Raw genomic sequence first — 20703 nt, forward strand, 5'->3', positions numbered from 1 at the left:
GCTTGTATTTCCTATCTTAGGTGCCCTCCCCCCGCCCCCAGTTACCTGCTCCCTATATTCTCACAGTGAGGCCGCTCATCCAAATATTTATGTGGAGTAAAGGATGCCACAAGAGGTTATGCTATGCTGAATACTTTATTTATATTTTTATGTAAACATAATTTGCTTTGTAGGCACAATATAACAATATAACGAAAGCTCTGAAGCCACAGACACATTAGACAATGTTCGGTTCATTCCAATAAAGCTCAACCTTCCGAGAAGCCTTTGTAGCTCCCTTAAGGCAAACAAAGACACTCTTTACACTTCCTCCAGGAAAATACCACGAGAGGGGAAAGAAGGTGCTTAACACAAGAGTCCACAGGATGACTGACTGATTCTAGTTGTCCCTCACCCACCCTCCTGTTCTTCAAGGTGATGCTGGTCACACTCAAGTTTTCTCATTCTGTGTTCTCAGTAGAGGAGGGCTTTTCACGTGTAATCAGTGGCTGGGGAGAGGTGACTTTCTATGCTTCTCTGCTGTACATGACAAGACCATTTGCATTCTGAATGTGAGTCAGGTTCCGTGTTCCCCAGAAGAGAACCTTTCTATGGCCAGTGACCAGAAGGCTATTTCTACACACTAGCAATAGCACTTTGAGAGTGGTCCTCAGGTCTACCCACTCTTGAGCATGGTTACGGTGGAAACGTAATTGATTATACAGTATTTAGCAAGGGCCATCATCTCTCTGGATAGCCAAACACTGGAGTGCTAGTCACTCCCCAGAGCTAGGAAATAAAAGTCTGTGGTTGGCACGCTCTTTTAGATATTCTCATCCCCTGGCTTATTGGCTGGTGGTACCTTTTCTCATCTCCATATTTGACTCACACAGTCACAATGAGGAAAGACTCCATTCAGGTAAATATTTGGCATGAAGAAGTCATCATCACAGGTTCAGGATCGAGATAAAGGAACATGATGAATGACATGAGACTCGTTACAGAGACTTTGCAAACCAAGCAGGGAATTGTTGAAATGTGTTTGTACCCAGCCCATGGGGGAAAGAGTGTGGTCCACCCTAAAGCGTATTAGTGGAGAAGGTGGGCAACATAGGAACCCTCTTAAAGTCTTCAAGAATGTAAAGAAACTTGGAACACCAACTCAAGTCATGGGGGAGCCCACTAGGTCTTCCAGAAGGCAAAATAAATTCAGGGTGCTAACTGCATGGGTGCCTTTTATATCTAGCTTGGTTGGGGAAGGAGGCAATAAGGAGCCCCACTGAGGGGGAAAGGAGACTCCTTTTCCTTTAAGGTAACTGTTGTCCCTTCAAGGCCCATCAAAAAGCTGGAAAATTGACCAGGGTATGTGATCAAGCAGTTTGGCCCCTGATTTTGAGGGAGCCTGCAAATCAGCACCATGGTTTTGTGTGTTGGAGAGGGGGACCACACACTTGGCATCAGATGCTGGGTAGCCACCATCTTTATCCTTAGTGCTTATTGCACAGTAGAACATGCTTTGAGAAGGCAAAAGAAACCAATTGGTTTTTCAACCCCAAATGTGGTTGGTCTTCAAGGGAGCTCTTCCTTGGGAAAGGCATTTCTTGGGCAGGAGCTTAGAAATAATCATGGTAATTCTGAAGGCTGAGGGTGAGGGTGAGAACCTAGGTGAGTTTAATGACATCTGAGTTAGGCCTACATGTGGTGAGTGTTTTTAGGATTTAAATAAACTGTGTGTGGCCACAGGGAGGACTTTGCTCAGGAGACATGGTTTCAGAGGAGAGGTCTCTGTAGCTGGTCTTCAGACATGCTGTTGACCCATCTCTATCCTAGAAAGAACCCACACCTGCTTCCCTGGTTTATGGTTTTTGAATAAGAACCAGGGACAAGAGTTAAAGAGAGGTTCAAACCTTAAGGTGCAGAGACAAAGGCAGGGAGGGACATGGCCTCTTAGAGGGGGAGTGACAAAGTACAGCTTGGAAAAGTCTGCATGTATAAGATCGTGAATGCTCCTCCTGGCCTACTCTCTTGCCACTAGCCAAACAGACAAAGTGCCATAGTTCAAGGCATTGCTGGTGGCTGGCGGGCAAAGAGTGTCATTGGCCTGAAGAATAATGGGATCTGGACAGGGCTCTGTGACAACACCTTTCAATCAGCGTAGCCTTGTCCATGTCTGGTTTCAGACATTGGGCTCCATAGTCTTGTATTAATTCGCAAGGCTATTCTAAAACTGTCAAGAAGGACCCGAAGAAGGATGGGTTTGATACGAGGGAGAGGGGAGAGTGTGACACACAGACCAGGAAGGGACACAATACTGCATGGAATGGGATTGGCACTTAATTCCAAACACAACAGTGATCAACAGCTTCTTAGCTTGGCTGACTGCAGACAAACACGACACGCACTGGACTACAGCATTTGTTCACGGGGGCACAGAAGAGTTCTGATGGTGGCCATTATCTTGCCAGCCGTCCTCTACATTCACAGAGATGAGGTCTTACTGGATGAAGGGCATCCTTTCCTTGTTCTCGCTGTCGCCTTCGTGGTCCTCTTCCTCCTCCCCTGCCTCGCTGGTCTCTGTGCTGTCATTGGCCATCTGCAATTCAACAGAGGTCGTGATGGAGATTATGTACCTACTCCCTCGTCATCCCTGAGCATTGTGGGATGGACCTCTTTCAGAGTGTTCATTCCGATAGGGGAAAGTGCCTCTGAGGAGCCCTTCTATACCCTTTACTAATACCCACCAAGGCCCTGCTGCTTCTTTTAATGTCACCTGTAAGCCCTGGAGGTGATCTCATTGGATTCATCCTGAATCTCACGATGCCCTAGATTCAGTTTGACTTCATGCTATCTTCTTGCATCTAGAATTTCGGCTGCGGCATTTCCCCTACCACAATGCTCCAAATACTCGTTCTCTACTGTCTCTTTGTCCCTTTGGGTGTCAGGGTAAAAATATTTCCAGGAAACAAGAGCAACAATTCAACAGAGGCAGACCTGAGCTCTTGGCTTGAATGGGAGCATTATCTGGCCTTTGATAGGCTCTGCCCCTTGGTCAAGCAACTGTAACCCCAACCCAAGGGCCATCAGAATCGCATGTGTTCACGGAGATATGAAGTCCCTCTGCACAGGAAGCTAGTGCCAGCTATTTTGGTTAAATGTAATAGTTGGCTAGGTCAGTTCTAGAGCCTTCTATGCATGGAGCTGAAAGACCTATTCACGTGGGCCACAGGGTATTTGCATGAAAGTCCTGGGATCCTAGTCCCTCTCTCTAACCTCATGCCATAATTTTTCCTCCAACAGTCCTGTGAACTTCATGAGTATTTAAAAACTCTATCCATATTGTCACCAGCAGCTTGTGTCACAAAGTGCCCCTTCCTTTGACTGTTCTGTACGGAGTGAAATGGCCATTACCCTTGAGCCATGTTCTGGCTACAGAAGACCAGGAGCTATTTTTGAAAATACACACTTGGACTGACAGCTACGGATCATTTTAATTCTTTTTCTTGAAAAAGACAGATACTGACACAAGACTAGTGCGTTAGTAAAGAAACTTAAAACAACAACAAACCTCCGTGTTTTCTTTTTTTTAGCTTATCCAGAACTTAGGATGGCCACTCATGCTCAGTGAATGCCTTTCTAGCTGATCTCAAAGAACCTGTCAGTCTCTAGCTCATCAACAGGACCAAAGCTGGAGTGCAAAGCAACTTGCCCAGGTCGCAAGTGGACTGAGCGCCGCCAGGCTTTGAATGCATGCAGTCGGGAGAGTCTATGCATTGAGGGCTACGTCATAGGCCACCCCTCCCCCAAAGCAGCCAGTTTGGGAACAGGTGAATCTGACCTGTTGTATTCTTGTGGATTGCCTGGATATTAGGGTTTTATCCTAATAAATGGAAGTGAATTGAACAGGAGCACCAGGGGCACCCTAGAGGCAGCTGGCACCGTTCTGTTGAGCACAAGCAGTGTATTGTTTAGAATTAACTAGGAAGTCTTCCCCTTGGTAGCAGCCTAGAGACAGAACCGTAAAACAGTCCTTTTCTGTCCATCCCTGTCCGTCCTCATTCAGCAATTTTCCTGTCCTTTTCCATTTTCATCTCAGCCCGTGGCTGATCCCTCATTCTGGAGTCATCTGATCACCTCTAGTTTTTGAGAACCTGTAAACACTGCCTGTATATTTCCTTCATCATCAGCTGTGCTACATGTGATGATCCGGCAGTTTGCCTTTGGTGTTGAGCCGGGCAGTTTCCTCTGCATTCCACTTACCAGCGGAGTCGGAGTCTTTTCCACATCTAGAATCAGCTTCCCGATGTTCCCTCGGTCGTGGATGCGCTGCATGGCCTCCTTTACCTGAGACACAAGGGAGACAGAAGCAGTCATTAGTGAGATGCCGTTCCTGGAAAACGGGCCTGGAAAAGTCAATCCGTCGGCCTCCCACTAGAGGGCGCTGCAGCTCAAATAGTGGTTCACGCAGCAACTTTTTGGGGGCGCAAATATATTCATTCGCCTTGCGTCAATTATACACTGTGACCCTCTCCTGTAAGCCTGCCTACTTAAGTTTTACATAACCCTGGCTCATAATTTGGCTAAATAAATCAGTTACCAGGGCTGAACCTCATTTGCGAAATTCCCATGATTTCTAGTTGCTGGGATTTCTAGTTCCTGCTTTCACCTAGCAGGAACTCTCTTCAGAAGAGCATTCTCTCTAGAAAAGAGGATCGATGGTCTCCTTTCCCATATCTGGGTGCTTGTCAGACTCATGAATGTAGGGGACCCTCTTTGAAAGGAAAGCTGTAATACACATTCCTGTTTGTTCGGAGCCTTTCCTTCTGCTGCTGTGTAGAAAGTGAACTGCAGGGGGCGCTGTGGGGATTCATGGAGAAGACACTGAGCCATGTATGCCCACCACGTCTTATTGAAATCTAAACGGGAATGAACGCAGCTTCTCTTGCCTCACAAAAGTCAATTTGTAAAAATTTATAATAGATTGAGTCTAAACATTTTTCTTAAAGTCTCACAATTTAAAATATTTTTGTTCCTTCAGCCCACAAAAATTCAGTAAATGTTGCTTCAAGGCTAGATGCTATGACGTAAAAAAAAAAAATTGAAAAGTCAGACATCGTTAACTGCATGTGAGGAACTTAGCCTGTGGCTGTTGGAGAAATGTTTGCTTATTGGAAACTCAAAGGCTTCCATTCATTTGGATCCAAACTCACAGAACCATTAAAATGTTTGTGTTCAAATTGCTTTTCTGGGACTTCAGAGACACAATTCAATTTACGGGAGAAAAACATAAAAGATAATGAGTGTATTGCTTTTAGTGGCAAAACCCTGAGACAGCGTATACGTCCCAGTAAAGGGATGGGTAAATAAACAATGGTTTCTATATTCATCTACCGAATGGAAATGCTGCATAGCTTTTAAGGAAAAGAAAGATATATGTCACTAATTATAAAGGAGACACAGCAGGATCGAATGCTTTTGTAATCCTGCTAAATGAGGAAACCGACAGGCATACTTTTATTTACATCTCTATAAAAATGTAGATATTCTAAAATAACTAGGAAGGCTTGCAGGTGTACCTGGAAAGTTAAGTGGAGGAGAGGTGGGCCTTTTAACTCTACTATTCAAATAATGTTATGTGGTAACATGCTGTCAAATTCAATGTTTAATATAAATTTAATGCATCTTTCAAATGCAGTATTTTTGGTCACTTCGTGGTGAGAAACAGTCTCTGTTTTGTAGACTGACAGTGTCCTGTGATTGTTAATTTTTTCGACCCCGATAAACAAACTAGCTGATTCCTTCCATTTACGTAGTGACTTCTGAAGTATTTTCACACTTGGTTATAACAACAGGTAGCACCTTTGCCCCTCGGTATCTGTGGCAGGTTGATTCCAAAGCTCTTCATGGATTCCAACATGTGTGGGTGCTCTTATATAAAACAGTGTGGTATATATCTGCATAGACCCTACATACATTTCCCCATAGACTTTAAGTTCCCTCTAGATCACTTGTAACACCAAATACAACATGACACCGTGCTGTTCTACTATACAGAGAATCATGACATGGAATCAAAGCATGCATGTTCGTGAAAACTCCCCCCTCCCCCGCTCCCCCCCCTCCCCCGCTCCCCCCCTCCCCCGGCCACCTCAAGTATTTCCTCTTCAAGGTTTGCTGAAACTGCTGATGTAGAATCTGCAGATGAGGCAGGCCCACCATGCTTATTGAAAAGCTCTATATGGTGACAGATAATTGTTGGTATAGCTCTCTGCCCATCATGGGACTCATGTCCTTGTGTGATTCTTTCCCGTTGAGTATAGGCCGGAGCTAGGGACCTGTTTCCCTGCAGAGCACAGCAGATGGGATGCGCTCCTCCTTTCAAGATTAAGTTACAGAATACCACATCTGTGCTGCATTGACTCTAGTGAGGAATGCTGCGTGGCCTGGGGCTACCCTATAGAATCCCTCCAAGAGAGAGACCTAAGACACGCTCCATCCAGTAGTCAGGAAGAAGCCGAGACCTTCAGTTCCTCTGAGGAGTTAAATCTTGCCACCAACCCCTAAAGAACTTAAAAGTAGAATCTTCTCCAACAAGCCCTGAAATGAGATCATATCCTGCTGACATCTTGACTGTAGCCTTGTGGGGGCCGAAGGACCCAGCTAAATCAAATCATACCCAGCTCCTGGTACCCTATCCTGAGCCTATGAAATCACCATTGCTTTAAAGTTCACTGTTTTTTTTTGGGGGGGGGGAGTAAATGGGATAATAAAGACTTAATAGACTCCTACCTTGCATATAGGTTTAGCTTGCAAGATACAAATAGTGCCCATTTTAAAGATAAGTACCCCGAGGCTAAAGAGCATAAGCAATTCATTCAAAGGTTACATGGCTACGGGGAACCAAAGTGTGGTTCAGAACTAGGTTGGATAGACTTCAAATCCAGCATTTCCCCCTCAGTTTTACCTAGAGAGGTCTGTTTCACTTGATTCTAGAAAGTAGAAGGTGGTAACAAAAACTCTCACAATGTTCCTTTTGAGTATTAGGAACACTATGTACCTTCTGTATATCACAGGCAAGTGCTCTACTACCGAATCACATCCTTAGTCTCCTGATGGTGGATTCTGGCCAATCACTTGACCACTGCTCCAAGTCTCTCATTGTCAGATTCTAGTCAAGTGCTCTGCCACTGAGCTATGCCCTTAACTCCTCAATGATGAATTCTGACCAAGCACTCTATTACTGAGCCATGTTGCCAGACTTTTCCTGATGGTTTCTAGCCAGGCACTCTGCTGCTGAGCCATCCCCTAATCCCTCACTGGCTATGGTAGTTGGAATGTCATTGGCCCCCATAATCTCATAAGGAGTAGCACTATTAGGTGGTGTGGCTTTGTTGGAGTGGATATGGCCTTGTTGGAGGAAGTGTGTTACTGTTGGGGTGGGCTTTGAGGATCCCTATGCTCAGGATACCACTCAGTGTCTCAGCCGACTACCTGTTGCCTGCAAGATGTAGGACTCCCAGCTACTTCTCCAATATCATGTCTGCCTACATTCTGCCATGCTCATATCACCATGATGATAATGGACTGAACTTCTGAAACTGTAAGCAAGCCACACCAATTAAATGCTTTCCTTTGGCCGGGCGGTGGTGGCGCACGCCTTTAATCCCAGAACTCGGGAGGCAGAGCCAGGCGGATCTCTGTGAGTTCGAGGCCAGCCTGGACTACCAAGTGAGTTCCAGGAAAGGCGCAAAGCTACACAGAGAAACCCTGTCTTGAAAAACCAAAAAAAAAAAAAAAAAAAAAAAAAAAAAAAAAATGCTTTCCTTTATAAGAGTTGTGTGGTCATGGTGTCTCTTCACAGCAATAGACACCCTAACTAAGACCCTGGCAGATTCTAGGCAACTGTTCTAACACTGAGTCACATCCCTAGTCCTTCCATGGTGGACTCTAGGCAAGCGTTTTACCACTGAACCACACCCCAGCCTTCCTTTTCCTTTTTTTTTTTTTTTTTTTTTTTTTTTTTTGGTTTTTCGAGACAGGGTTTCTCTGTGTAGCTTTGCGCCTTTTCCTGGAACTCACTTGGTAGCCCAGGCTGGCCTTGAACTCACAGAGATCCACCTGGCTCTGCCTCCCGAGTGCTGGGATTAAAGGCGTGCGCCACCACCGCCACCACCACCCGGCTCCTTTTACTTTTTATTTTGAGACAGGGTTTCACTCTGTTTCCCAGGGTGGTCTAGAACTCAGAAGTCTAAGTAGACAATGAGTTTGTAATCCTCCTGTCTCAGCATCTGGAAGAGCCAGGATGACAGGACACAGTTAGGCACACTTTAAGCTGCTTCTGTACTAAGTTGGAGTCCAGGAAAATGTAAAGAGCTGTTTTCTCACAAGTTAAAGTGGATCGTGATGCTCGAGGGGTTGGTGGAAGTACCCCCTGTAGGGTTGCCTTTAATCTGCATATTTCTAGAAATTTCTTTCCGAAATGAAACACCGCCTTGAAGTCCTGTCTATGGAAAATGGATAAAGGACCAGGAGTAATCTCAAGAGGTCATTTAATTACCCCCACCCCAGTCATGCTGTTAGGCTCTCCACACTCTTTTAAAGGCTGCTCCTGGAGCTGCACAGGAGCCCCACTGGCAGAGGCTTAGAAGGAAGGAGACTACTACTTTTGATCAATTCTTTATCAGGCACAGTGTGTAGCATTTTGCACGCATGGTGCTATTTCATCCACACGCTGAGCTTCTTGAGGGAATGTCTGCATCAGCCTTTCGGACGAGAAACACAGGAGGAAGCATCTGAGAGGTCTGCCTCTACCTGTCACTCAAAGAGGAAGAGCCGTGTGGGAAAAGTGAGTGCCAGCTTCTCCTTCTAAGGCTCTGTGCAAAACCCATGACAAGGCTGTGCTGGCCACACCCCAAGACTGTCCTCTGCTGATACTTCTGCATGGGGTTTAGACTTAACCACCAATTTATCAGCTTAAAAAGGTCCCCTAATAGGTGATATTCTTGAGATGTTTGAGAGCACCTGGGAAGATTTGTCTCCTCTGCATTTAAGACTTTCCTAATGTACCTTTCCATCTGAAACCAAAATTGCATTAATGAGAAGAATCTTGTAGGCTTGCATCATCTAATCCAGTAGCCACAGGTCACCTGTGACAACAGGACTTGCACTTGAATGTGGTACTAACTGCCACATGCTGTCACCATAAAATGTGTACCAGATTTCAAAGATTTAGTAGTTATGAAGCCGCCAGAGCACAAACTAGGGCCTGGAGAGATGGCTCAGTGGTTTAGAGCACATACTGCTTTGGTAGGAGACCAGAGTTTGGTTCCTAGCACCCATATCAGGTATCAGGTAACTCACAGTTCCCTGTGACTCCACCTTTAGGGGATTCTTCTCCTGGCCTCTATAGGCACCTGCACTCACACTGTATGCCACACAGGCACATTTGTACACACACACACACACACACACACACACACACTTAAAAAATTATAAAAATTACTTTAAAAACTGAAAAAAGAATGTAAAACATCTCGGTGAGGATTGTGGACAATGCTTAAAGGTTCAAATTATGATATTTAGACATTGGCTTAAGGCGGGCACATTCAAGTCATCTTCTTGTCCTCTGAACGGGTTAGTAGAGCACTTCAAAACTTCACTGGTGGCTTGGCAAGTGTCCTGCTCTGCTCTTGACTGGCTGCCCCAGGAGCCAGTTCTTGCACCCTTCACCCCACAACTGAAGATATGCCTGAAGCTCAGTCGGCTGTCTGCTGTGCCTCTGTGCACTTCCTGGAGCTTCCCAGTCCTGGCGCTAACTCAGCTGACAGCTCAGCTGTGAGCTCCTCTGGGTACTTGTTCTGTGCCCTATACACTTGACCTTCACAATCTGGCCAAGTACTGTGGGGTCCTGGCAAGTCGGGCTGGCAGGTAACATCAACTCCATCCCTGTACTTGTAACATCTACAGCAGCCTTTATGTTGTAAGCCAACAGAACAACACACTCAAATATAAACACAAAGCAAGCTACAGATATGACAAAAGGTTTTCCGACTAGGCACAGGAAGAAATGCAACGAAGCAGCTAATAAAATTGATTTCAATAATGTATTTTACCAACTCTATCCATCCTACTTAGCTTTAATTATCAACACCTTAGTGTAACTTGAGAAGGAAGTCTCAGTTGAGGGGTTGCCCAGAACAGATTGATTGACCTGTGGGCGTGTCTTTGGGCGGTTGTCTTGTTAATTGATAGAGGAGGGCCCAGGCCACTGTGGGTGGCACCATTCCCTGGGAAGGTGGTCCTGTCTTGTATACAAAAGTTAGCAAAGCGTTGGTCTGTGAGTTGTCCAACACAGTGTTCCTCCAGGACTTCTACTTCAAGTTCCTGCCCTTCCTTCAGTGATGGACTGTGACCTCTAAGTGGAAATAAACCCTTTTCTCCCCTAGGTTTGCTTTTGGTCCTGATAGTTTTCACAGTGACAGATGATAACTGGGACACTATTCAAAGCTCTGTCATTTCAATATGTACTCAAAGTGATATCAAGTTAACAATGTGTGTTTGTTCTGCGTTTTGGGAATTCGGGGTATACAGCAAATTTACAAAGTATCCAAGTCAGACTAGCCTCTCTTTAAATACTCAGAGGCCCCACGTGGCTCATGGGCAACTTGGGGGTGCTTACAGGAACCCCCAGTGTAAAGGAAGGTCAGCATATGCTAACCTGCAGAATAAATGCATAAGTAAGTGAACAGACGAAGGAACAAGTGGATATGTGAAGCGGCTGAGATGCTATGTGGCTGAGCCTCACCCAGTGGGTTTCCATCCTGTGTCTACCCCACTTCCCAGAGTAGGGCAGCTGTCTCTTGGTGGCCTGCTCTGTGCTTCCTGGGTGGCCTGGAGGAATCTGTTCCTAATCAGAGCTGTGCTCCCCATACCCTGTGGGAAACAACAACAACTTCTGCTAGCTGTTAGGCCATCCAGATGTGTCTCAGCAGCTGACTTTCCCAGGGCTGGGCATTGTGGAAGTTCTCAGGCTCTACCCACTGGCACTAGTTTCCCATAGACGCAGTGGGAGGCAGGGAATCTGAGTCGTGCCATCCAGACATGTCAGCATCTCAAGTTCCTGAAGTCACTCGAACTTTTTCTGATATGGCTGTTTTTCATGAGGCTACTTGGATGGCGACCCAAGCAGATGATGGCAGAGGTGATTGGCTCTGCTTCTACTTGGTGACACTGTTTGATGTCCCTGGGTTTTGTCTTTGGTTTACATGAAACAGCAATACCTATGCTACCTACTCCCTCTTCCCTTTGACAGTGCCAAAGCCCAGGTAGAATGGGTGTGCTCTATTTTTATTTTATTTATTTATTTATTTATTTATTTATTTATTTATTTATTTATTCATTTATTTATTTGATTTTTCGAGACAGGGTTTCTCTGTGTAGTTTTGGTGCCTGTTCTGGATCTTGCTCTGTAGACCAGGCTGGCCTCGAACTCACAGAGATCCACCTAGCTCTGCCTCCCGAGTGCTGGGGTTAAAGGCAGTGCCACCACTGCCTGGAGCTCTATCTTTAAAAAAAAAAAAAGACTTTTATTTTTAAATTCACGTGTGTGTGTGTGTGTGTGTGTGTGTGTGTGTGTGTGTGTGTGTATGCACAGGAGTGCTGTGCCCTTGGAGACCAGAAGAGGGCATTTTATCCCCCTGGAGCTGGAGTTACAAGCAGTTGTGAGCTATCCTCCACAGGTACTGGGAACCAAACTCAGGACCTCCAGAAGACCAGCAAATGCTTTTTAACTGCCGAGCCTTCTCCCTAGTTCCTGCTCTACTTTGAAGGAGCCCCACTTTCCCTTCTTAAACATGTTAATCATAAAGATAAACATTCCATGACTCCCTCAAGAATGTACTCAAAAAGGGGAGAATGATGTTTGGTTGTGAAGAAAACATGGCCATGGAGAGGGGCAACCTGCTTGTATAGTATGACAGGGAAGGACAGTGGACCTCCTCAGGGTCCCTATCACCCCACCCCCAGCATTCTCCACTTACTAACTACCTGCCATTCCTGTGGGGACCCCAGGCTGCCCTGCAAAGCCTCAGGATCTCATTGGAATCCAGACTCCTGCATTCATCACATGGCATTATTACCTAATGTTCTTGGGACACTTTCCCCCTGTGAAGTGTGGGTAAAGTTTTGTATATATTTGTTCTCCCTGCTGTAACAAATTGCTTCTAGCATAGTGCTCGAAGCACAAATTTATTTTCCTATAGTTCTGGGGGTCATGAATCTGATGTGAGTCACACTGGTCTAAACTCAAGGTAGGTTTAAGACCATGCATCTCTCTGGAGGATCAAAGGAGGAACCCATTTCTTTGACTTTTCCAGCTTCTAGAACCCTGCATCCCTTTGCTGGCATGTCCCTGCTACCATCTTCAAAGCCAGCAGCACAGAACCTCCTCGTCTCTCCGACTCTGGCTTTCTTGCCTCTGATTTTTAAGGACACTTGTGATTACTCAGAGCCCTAACGATAATCCAGGAAAACCCACCTATCTCAAGATCCTTAAATTAGTTTCATCTATGAAATCACCTTTGGTTTGAGGCCACATGACTCCAGGTTCTGGGGATGAGAATGTAGATGTCTTTGAGGGGAACTTATGCCCATCACAAGGTTAGGTCCACCTCATAGAACGACCATTATGAAGAGTGACAAGGATGGCACATCAGGAATTTGGCATTGTGATTAGCCCCAACTAATTTCATGTAATGTCTACACAGGACCAGGAAGATGTTCTCTACTGGGAGTTACTTTAGGATGAAACTTGAGGTCTCAGCGCCCTCTATTGGAATTCTGAAAGATAGTCAAGTTCTCCCACATCCGAGCCTGTCCTAGTGGCTTAGGTGGGACTTGAGGGTGTGAGAAAATTAGCCACTCACAGGCTGGATGCCTCTCCTTGTACTCTTGCCTCCAGCCCTGCACAGGTGACAGTCAGACCTGGCTGTGACACAGGGATTATGTAGTGTGACTGGTAATTGACCGTGGGGTGTGAGGGTGGCAAGAACTAAAGATGGCAGCTCATGGTGATGCTCTAAGACACAAACAAGTCAGAGCAGGTGATGAGTGAGGGTAGCTGACATCACCACAGGGATGACGATGATGATAAAATACCACATATCCATATGAGGATCCTCATTGTCATCTTTGACCTTCATTGTTGAACAATGCTTCGTGATGAACATTGATTTCTTCTTCCATCTCCATCCCTAAAATGTGGGTCCAAGACTGAACAGGCCCTAGGATCTGAGATATAGGACTAGGAAGAGGAGAGGGAACAAGAAGGTGAACAGCTCAGAGGGAAGAAGGCCAATAGCAGGCAGGTGTCCCTGGATCTGATGATGCAGAGGGTTTAGAATTAGCAAAGCTAAGCCACAGTGCACTGACTGAGAACAGCCCTTTGTGGGTATCCTGGGACTCTGATCTCTTGCATTTTGCTTCTTTATAGACCCATAGTCAACCAAGACTCTTGTTCTCCAAACCTATTCTCTCCATGCAAACTCCCCATCTGTCGCACCCAAGGTTAAACACAGACTGTCATGGAGGTTGCAGCCTCCTAATAGAGGTTCTCAGAATAACTTATTTGAAACTACTTTATTGTGTGCAGGTAGCCTTACTCACAGAGAGTCCCTGGCTGATTTGTGTGGCCTCTGCACTGCAACCCAGCATAGTTCATCTGGTACCATTGGTTCATGCTCTGCATGAAGTCCGTTGTGTTTAATACTCAGGGCATGACCCACAAGGAAAATTTAATTGGCTCACAGCATGTAGGAGCAGTGGAGCAATTACGACTGAATGTGCTCATTTCTGTCTACACCAGAACCAGGAGAGATGAAGTTTCCAGAAGTCTACCAATGCTGGCTCACTGATTGCACCCTTGGTGTTCTGTTTATTCTCAAGACATTGTGTCTCTCATTCATTCTTGGGCCTCTTTGTTCATTCCTCTGCCAGAGACTCTGGCAGAAGAACAGAAGGCAAGAGGGGTAGTGGAGGCTTCCCCTTGGCCATCCCTGCCTAGTGGAGGCAGATTTCTGGCAGAAGCTAGGTCTCTTTGTAACTGCAGCCATTGCCAGCTCCCAGTTCCCTCTCTGGCATCTGGTAGTGTGACTGTACTGACAAGCATCAAGATATTTTAGAGAGACATTTGTGTCCTTCTCGTTTAGCTAACAGACTATTGAAACAAAGTGCCCCAAGGACTTGGAATGTCCTCCAGAATGTCATGCTGGGAGAAGAGAAACAATAAAACATGGCGACAAACGGAGGGGAAGCTTGTGTCCCAGGAAGGAACTTCACACACTTCTGACAACTAATCTTAACTGTAGCCGTGAAGGAGAGGCTGGAGCTCAGACAATGAATGGCAGGACCACAGTTGGATCAGAACTACTTTGTTTTCCATATCTCTGGCCTCTGCTTTAACCCAAACCTCATTCCAGAATTCTGGAGATGGACTGTGGGGTGGAGTGGGGGCTTGATCCTGTTGCTCTTCCCAGAGTGGCCACATTGAATAAATCTCCCTTTTCTAGTTTTTCCTCTTACTATTTTTTTTTCTTATTAAGAATGGATGGACAAACACAGCTTTGTGGGTCTGTCAGGGATCAGTCTCTGACCCTTACATGCCCAGTAATGGTAATACTTATTCTTTCCCACACACCTTCAAGCTTGGGGCAGGCAAGATCTTTCTACTATTGCCGGTTCCTAGGTGTCTCAACCTCTTTGTTGGCTTCTTCAACTCTGAAACATGTCAGTGGACACTACCATCATTTCAGGTCTTCAAACCTCTGGGTTAATGTGCTGCTGTGTCATCTAGGACACTTAGATTGGTACATTTAATACATTCATCAAATTTAGTGAAGCTGGGCCATCGTTTGAGAGGATTGCTATGAATTTGAGGTCAGCCTCGGATAAACTGTGAGACCTCATTTCAAAAAATAAACAAACAAATTTTGTTGAGTGTACACTCAAACTTAGATCTGGGAAGACTGATGGGCACATGATGTCTCCAAGAGTCCCTACCAGTGCTCTGTTTATTATCTTAAACACAAGCTTAGACACAACATTGCTATTTGCTCATTACTCATTGGTGTGAGGACAATGTGGATAGAGAATTTGACCTGACTGGAGGACCAGGGAGAAATCTGAGAAAGAAATAATTGATCTAGGACTTAAGAAATGAATGGAGTTTATTTATAGCGAAGGGGGATGGGTCAGAGAGGACAATTTCGACCAACAGGAGAATGTGAAAAAGACCCCCAAAGGCCAATGGCCACGGGAACTATAGAACAAAGTGAGCATGAACCTAGATTTGAGAAAGGTTGAGTTGGGGCATTCAAAGGATAAGTATTGTGATGGCTAGCCCTGTCAAAGTGACATAATATAGAATCGCCTGGGAAAGAGACAGTTTACATTGAGTTGGCCTGTGGACATGACTGTAGAAAATTGTCTTAATTGAGTTAATTGATGTGGGGAGACCCAGCCCACTGTGTAAGCACAAGTGGGAGCTCCTGAGCCATATGAGAGTGAAGAAATCAAGCTGAGCAAAACCAAGCAAGCTGCATGCATCTATTTCTCTTTGCTGTTGACTGCAGACGTGCTGTGACTAGCTGTTTGAAGGTCTTGGCACCTTGACACCTCCACAATGATGGGCTGTAACCTGGCACCGTGATGTCTCCACAATGATGGGCTGTAACCTGGCACTGTGATGTCTCCACAATGATGGGCTGTAACCTGGCACCGTGGTGTCTCCACGATGACGGTCTGTATTCTGGCATTGTAAGTTGCACAATGACTGGCTGTAACTTGGAATTGCAAATTGAAATAAATTCCTTTTTCCCCTAGTTGTCAGAGTATTTTTTCACAGCAACAGAGTTGAAATAATAACCTGTAGCACACAAACAGAACATCCCTGTATTTCCACACTGCAACTTGAGTGGCTCATTCTTTTATACTTGGGTGATGAGGGTTATAGAAAGCTCAGTTTTTGTTTGGGGTTCCATTTAATGCTTCATAATATTCAATTTTCTTTTGAATGGTATGAAAGGGATGAAGTCATTAAGGTACAAATGACATCACTTAATAACTATGGCACTGAGCTTGTGTTATGAATAGTAATAAGAACTGTCCACCTAAGATAGGAAAAGAAATGAAGATGGATGATTCTGTGAATCACTGTGCCTATTAGATGATAAATTAAAGGCTTTGAAAATGAAGAATTGAGAAATACCATAATGACAAGACACATCTAGTAAAGTCATCTGTGAGACATTATACTAACCATGCCCTTCTCTGGGAGGGACCAAAGATTGCTTAAAATCAAAAGTGGGTGTTTAAGGGCAGAATAATCATGATGAGTGCCCATAGGATCTAGATTTCCTGGTTCTACTGTGTAGTTTTAGATATGAAAGTGATAGAAGCCCAAAATTTAGAAATATATTTATTTCATTTTTAATTATGTACATGTGTGTGAGTATGGTTATGTGAGTGCAGGTACTTACAGCATCCTGAAGAGGGTATGAGATCCCTTAGAGCTGGAGTTACAGTCGGTTATGAGCCATGGGATATGGGTGCTGGGAACCAAATACGGGTCCTCTGCAAGAGCAGCAACTGCTCTTAACTGTTGAGCATCTCTCCAGTCCTCAGCCTGAAGGTTTTATGGAAGAATGACTGGAATTATGAAATGTCAGACCCATGGACTCACATGCCAGGAAGAGAGCACAAATGAGGCAATCTTCATTTCCTCCTTGAACAAGCTACATGTGGATCTTTGTGGTAATGCAGGACACGAAGCCACATTTAAAGAGGACCTTGTTCTCAGAACCATGCAAGTGCAGGGTAAGCACCTGAAAGTGAGGACTGCCTTAAATTTTGTACTCTAGCAACCACCCTGTCTTTCTCTTGTCTGGGCTTGTATGGACAACTATTATTTTGGAAAGCAGGTGGTGAATTAGATATTATATTTAAGGCAATTCTCTACTTGGCAACAGGAGAGCTAGTGGGGATACTTCAAGAGCATTGCATTTGTGTGGATATATACATGATTGTGCTTGTGTGCTTGTGTGTACGTGCATGTGCATGTGTTGACCTTGGATGTCCTCCTCAGTCATTCTCCACTTTATATTTCGATCACTTTCTACTGTGTGCTTTGAGACAGGGTGTCTCACTGAACCTGGAGCTTACCGATTCCTGGTCAGCCAGCTCCAGGGATCTTCTAAGCTTTGTCTCCCCTGGGCTGGGATTACAGATGTGTAACACTGTGTGTGGCTTCTTATGTGGGTACTTGAGATCAAACTCAGGTCTTCCCTGGGCTTGCGTGGCAAGCACTTTACTAACTGAACCATCTCTACAGCTCCCTCAAGAGAAATTTTAAGGGGCCATTAGTAGCAAGTGCTGGCTCAGAAGACACCAGGAGCATGCTGAGAGTAAGGAGTAAAGAAAAGCAAAAAGCAAGTCAGAACCACCTGGATGGAGTGGTTCATTCTCTTGTCATGAGCATCTGGATGGCATGGGGTCCCTTGGTCAAATATATATTGTGGTCATATAGCGGTTCAAGTGAATTAAACAGAGCCAAAGTCAGCCATGCAGCAGAAATCCACCTAATCCATATAGCAAGTCTTAGTGTTCATACTTACTCTGCTCTATTTTTTATGAAAGCAAGAGATAGGAAAAACAATTGTCAAGTGTATTGCTTTGATAATTATTGATTTAGCCACTCATTTTCTTTTTGAGACAGAGTGTAATGTATCAGAAGCTGGCCTTGAACTTGTTATGTACCCAAGGATGATCTTGAACTTCTGATTCTCTCTCTTCTACTTTCTGAGTGCTAAGATGATAGGTGTGCTCTGCCATGCTTGGCCATTATGTTTGTTTAATTAGCAATGGATTTGGGTGGTTGAGAAGAACTAAAGTAAACATCCAATGAATGCTAATTCCAGTGTGTGTGAGGCCAGGGGAAGGGAGGGGGGTACAAGAAGACACAAAGAGCTTCCTCGCTGGAGATGCAGTCTCTCAGAAAGGTCTAAACTCTAATATATACTGTGCAATCTTTGATGGTTGTTACTGCAGTTTTTGGGGTCAAACCAGGGTTCTCATGCATGCTAGGTATACAGCCTGTCATAATACAGTAAGCCGTACCCCTAGATTGTTGTACAAGAGAGATGTTGGGGGGTGTGATGAGCACAGAAGAGGAAGCAATCTGTCTGGGAATAGGTCAAGGATGAAAACAGGAGACAGCCATGGAGAGGAAGTGATTTCTCACCTAGGACCTGAAGATGGGTTAGAAATTTATCATTCAGTCAAATGGAAGGACTTAAATAATCTAAGAAAATATTGTCTTATCTAGAGAATGGAAGGTTAAGACAATAACCCGAGCTTCCAACATTTGTGGGGTTCCACAAGCCAATGGGGAACTTGGAGATTACATTTAAAGTTTATTCTTGTTTTGGATATTTTAGAAAAAAAAAAAACTCAAATCAGGGAAGAGATGCAGTATTTTTGCCTGAATACTTAGTGATCTAGTTCCTCACTAAGGATGTAATGACCTTGCTGCCAGATCATGTGGGTTTTACTTACTCACAGAGGAACAACTGAGTCTTTTCTACCATGCCTGAAGGTTTTTGCCTAGAATTTTCAAAAGGAAGAATTTGTGGAAAGGGTTAAAAACCATAAGAAGTCCAAGGCTCAAGAGAAGGCTCAGTAGGTAAAGAACTAGCCATGGAAGCACGAAGGCCTGAGTTTAATGCCCTGAACCAAGTAAAATTGCCAAGTGTGATGGTTCATGCTTCTAACTCTTACTGGAGGAGTGGAGACAGGAGGATCCTCTGGCTTACTGGCTAGCCGATGTATTCATATCCATAAGGTCAAAAAACAAGGCAGAGAAGCCAGAGAAGAAGACATCCAAAACAATGACCTCTGACTTTTACACACACACACACACACACACACACACACACACACACACACACACGCTGCAAAAAGTCCAAAGATCTTTCAAGGCCTTGAAATTCTTAATTCTTAAGTGGTTAGCCATATTTGAAGGGGATGATGGTGTGGTGATATATTGTGTCCCCCAATATATTGTGCATCCTAATAAACTTATCTGGGGACAGAGGAACAGCCACTAGATAGACATAGAGGCCAGAAAATAGTGGTAGCACATGCCTTTAATCCTATCACTTGGGAGGCAGAGATCCATCTAGATCTCTGAGTTCAAAGCCACACTGGAAACAGCCAGGCATGGTGACTCATGCCTTTAATCCCAGGAAATGATGGCAGAAAGCAGAAAGGTATATAAGGCGTGAGGACCAGGAACTCAAACTGGTTAAGCTTTCAGGCTTTCGAGAAGCAGTTCAGCTGAGATCCATTTAGATGAGGACTCAGAGGCTTCCAGTCTGAGGAAACAGGATTAGCTGAGGAATTGCGAGGTAAGGAAGCCGTGGCTTGTTCTGCTTCTCTGATCTTCCAGCATTCACCCCAATACCTGGCTTGAGGTTTGATTTTATTAATAAGACCTTTTAAGATTCGTGCTACATGACGGTGAACCTCAATGACACTGGAACCTACAACTGAGTAGGCACAGGTGACTTTTTCCTTAGGCTTTGCAGACAAAAGGCTGGTCTACAGGGTATAGGGGGAAATTTCTATACTTAAGGGAATGGAGATGCATTGACTAGGTGGAATGGAAATGATTGAGTCTGTGTAAAAAGCATTTAGAATAAAGCAATTCTGTACAAAGAGCTCCTTCAGAAAGCTGGTCCTTTTCCCTCCTCGATGGAGGGAGGGACGTCTCTATTGGCTCCTTCCACTGAGAGAGGAAGAATGGGGAGGGCTCTGGGCTCTGAAGAAGCACGTAGCAGTGTGAGTCACTCCCTGCCAGTGGGTTGTAGGAGAGAACTGAAACAAAAACTTTGGTTACAATGTAAAGGACAAGGCAGGGGTGGTAAGTCCCTGGGTGGCAGAGGACATTGCGCAGTACCACCACAGCTGCTGACACATGACGGGTGCCTGCCAGGTGCTGTCACCAAGCAAAGCACCTTATATGCATTCTCTCATTTTGTTGCATCAGTGCCATGGAGCAGGTGGGAGTCTGTCAGGCTGTCACTCAGGGTTACATAAAAATACTTCCGTTTTTCTTCTTGAGTCTCTGTCACTCATGGAATAGAGTTGAAAGGAGAGTGGAATTTAGTGAGGTTAATGGCTTGCCCAGTGGAGTAAGAAGAAGCTAGCTCTGGATATGCGCAGAGTTTGAGGCATTGTTGCAATGTGAGAGTAGGCAGCCCCTGATACAGGAATGGAGAAGAGGACTGAAGGATGAAGGATGCTGGGGACTGCAGCACAGGACCATCAATGGACTGTTTCCCCTGCACTTGCTTTTCCTAGGTCATTGCTTTTCTTCTGTCCTCTGGGGAGGAATTGTTCAATCTATGGCATTTAGGGCTGGATGTTTATTTGCTGTGGTAGTGGTCCTGTGCACCACAGGAGAGTAAGCAGCACTCTTGGTTTTACTGTATAGTTGTAGGCAACACTCTCTAGTTGTGACAAATGCATTTCTAGGCTTTACCAAATGCCACCCTGCTGCACAATTCCCTCCAGTTAAGAACTAAAGCATCATGGGAATGTATTGTACATATTCACCTTTCCATTGGTTAGTGGATGTGTTTTTCAAAACAGCATCTTGCCTCATCTTAATCCCAT

The 20703-nt window shown here is 44.9% G+C and overlaps 1 protein-coding gene across 1 annotated transcript in view; it reads right to left on the reverse strand.

Annotated features, from left to right (window-relative positions):
- Positions 1-1306: 1306 nt before the first annotated feature.
- The window catches only part of Vat1l (vesicle amine transport 1 like), a 160508-nt gene continuing 141111 nt past the window's right edge, over positions 1307-20703 (reverse strand). The window contains exons 8-9 of the mRNA XM_059262542.1: positions 4237-4320; positions 1307-2572 (exon numbers count right to left, since the gene is read on the reverse strand). Of these exons, the coding sequence (XP_059118525.1) occupies positions 2474-2572; positions 4237-4320 (183 nt within the window). The 3' untranslated portion in view covers positions 1307-2473. The remainder of the gene's footprint in view (positions 2573-4236; positions 4321-20703) is intronic.

The sequence above is a fragment of the Peromyscus eremicus genome, chromosome 5 (genome assembly GCF_949786415.1).
Source record: "Peromyscus eremicus chromosome 5, PerEre_H2_v1, whole genome shotgun sequence".
Lineage (NCBI taxonomy): Eukaryota > Metazoa > Chordata > Mammalia > Rodentia > Cricetidae > Peromyscus > Peromyscus eremicus.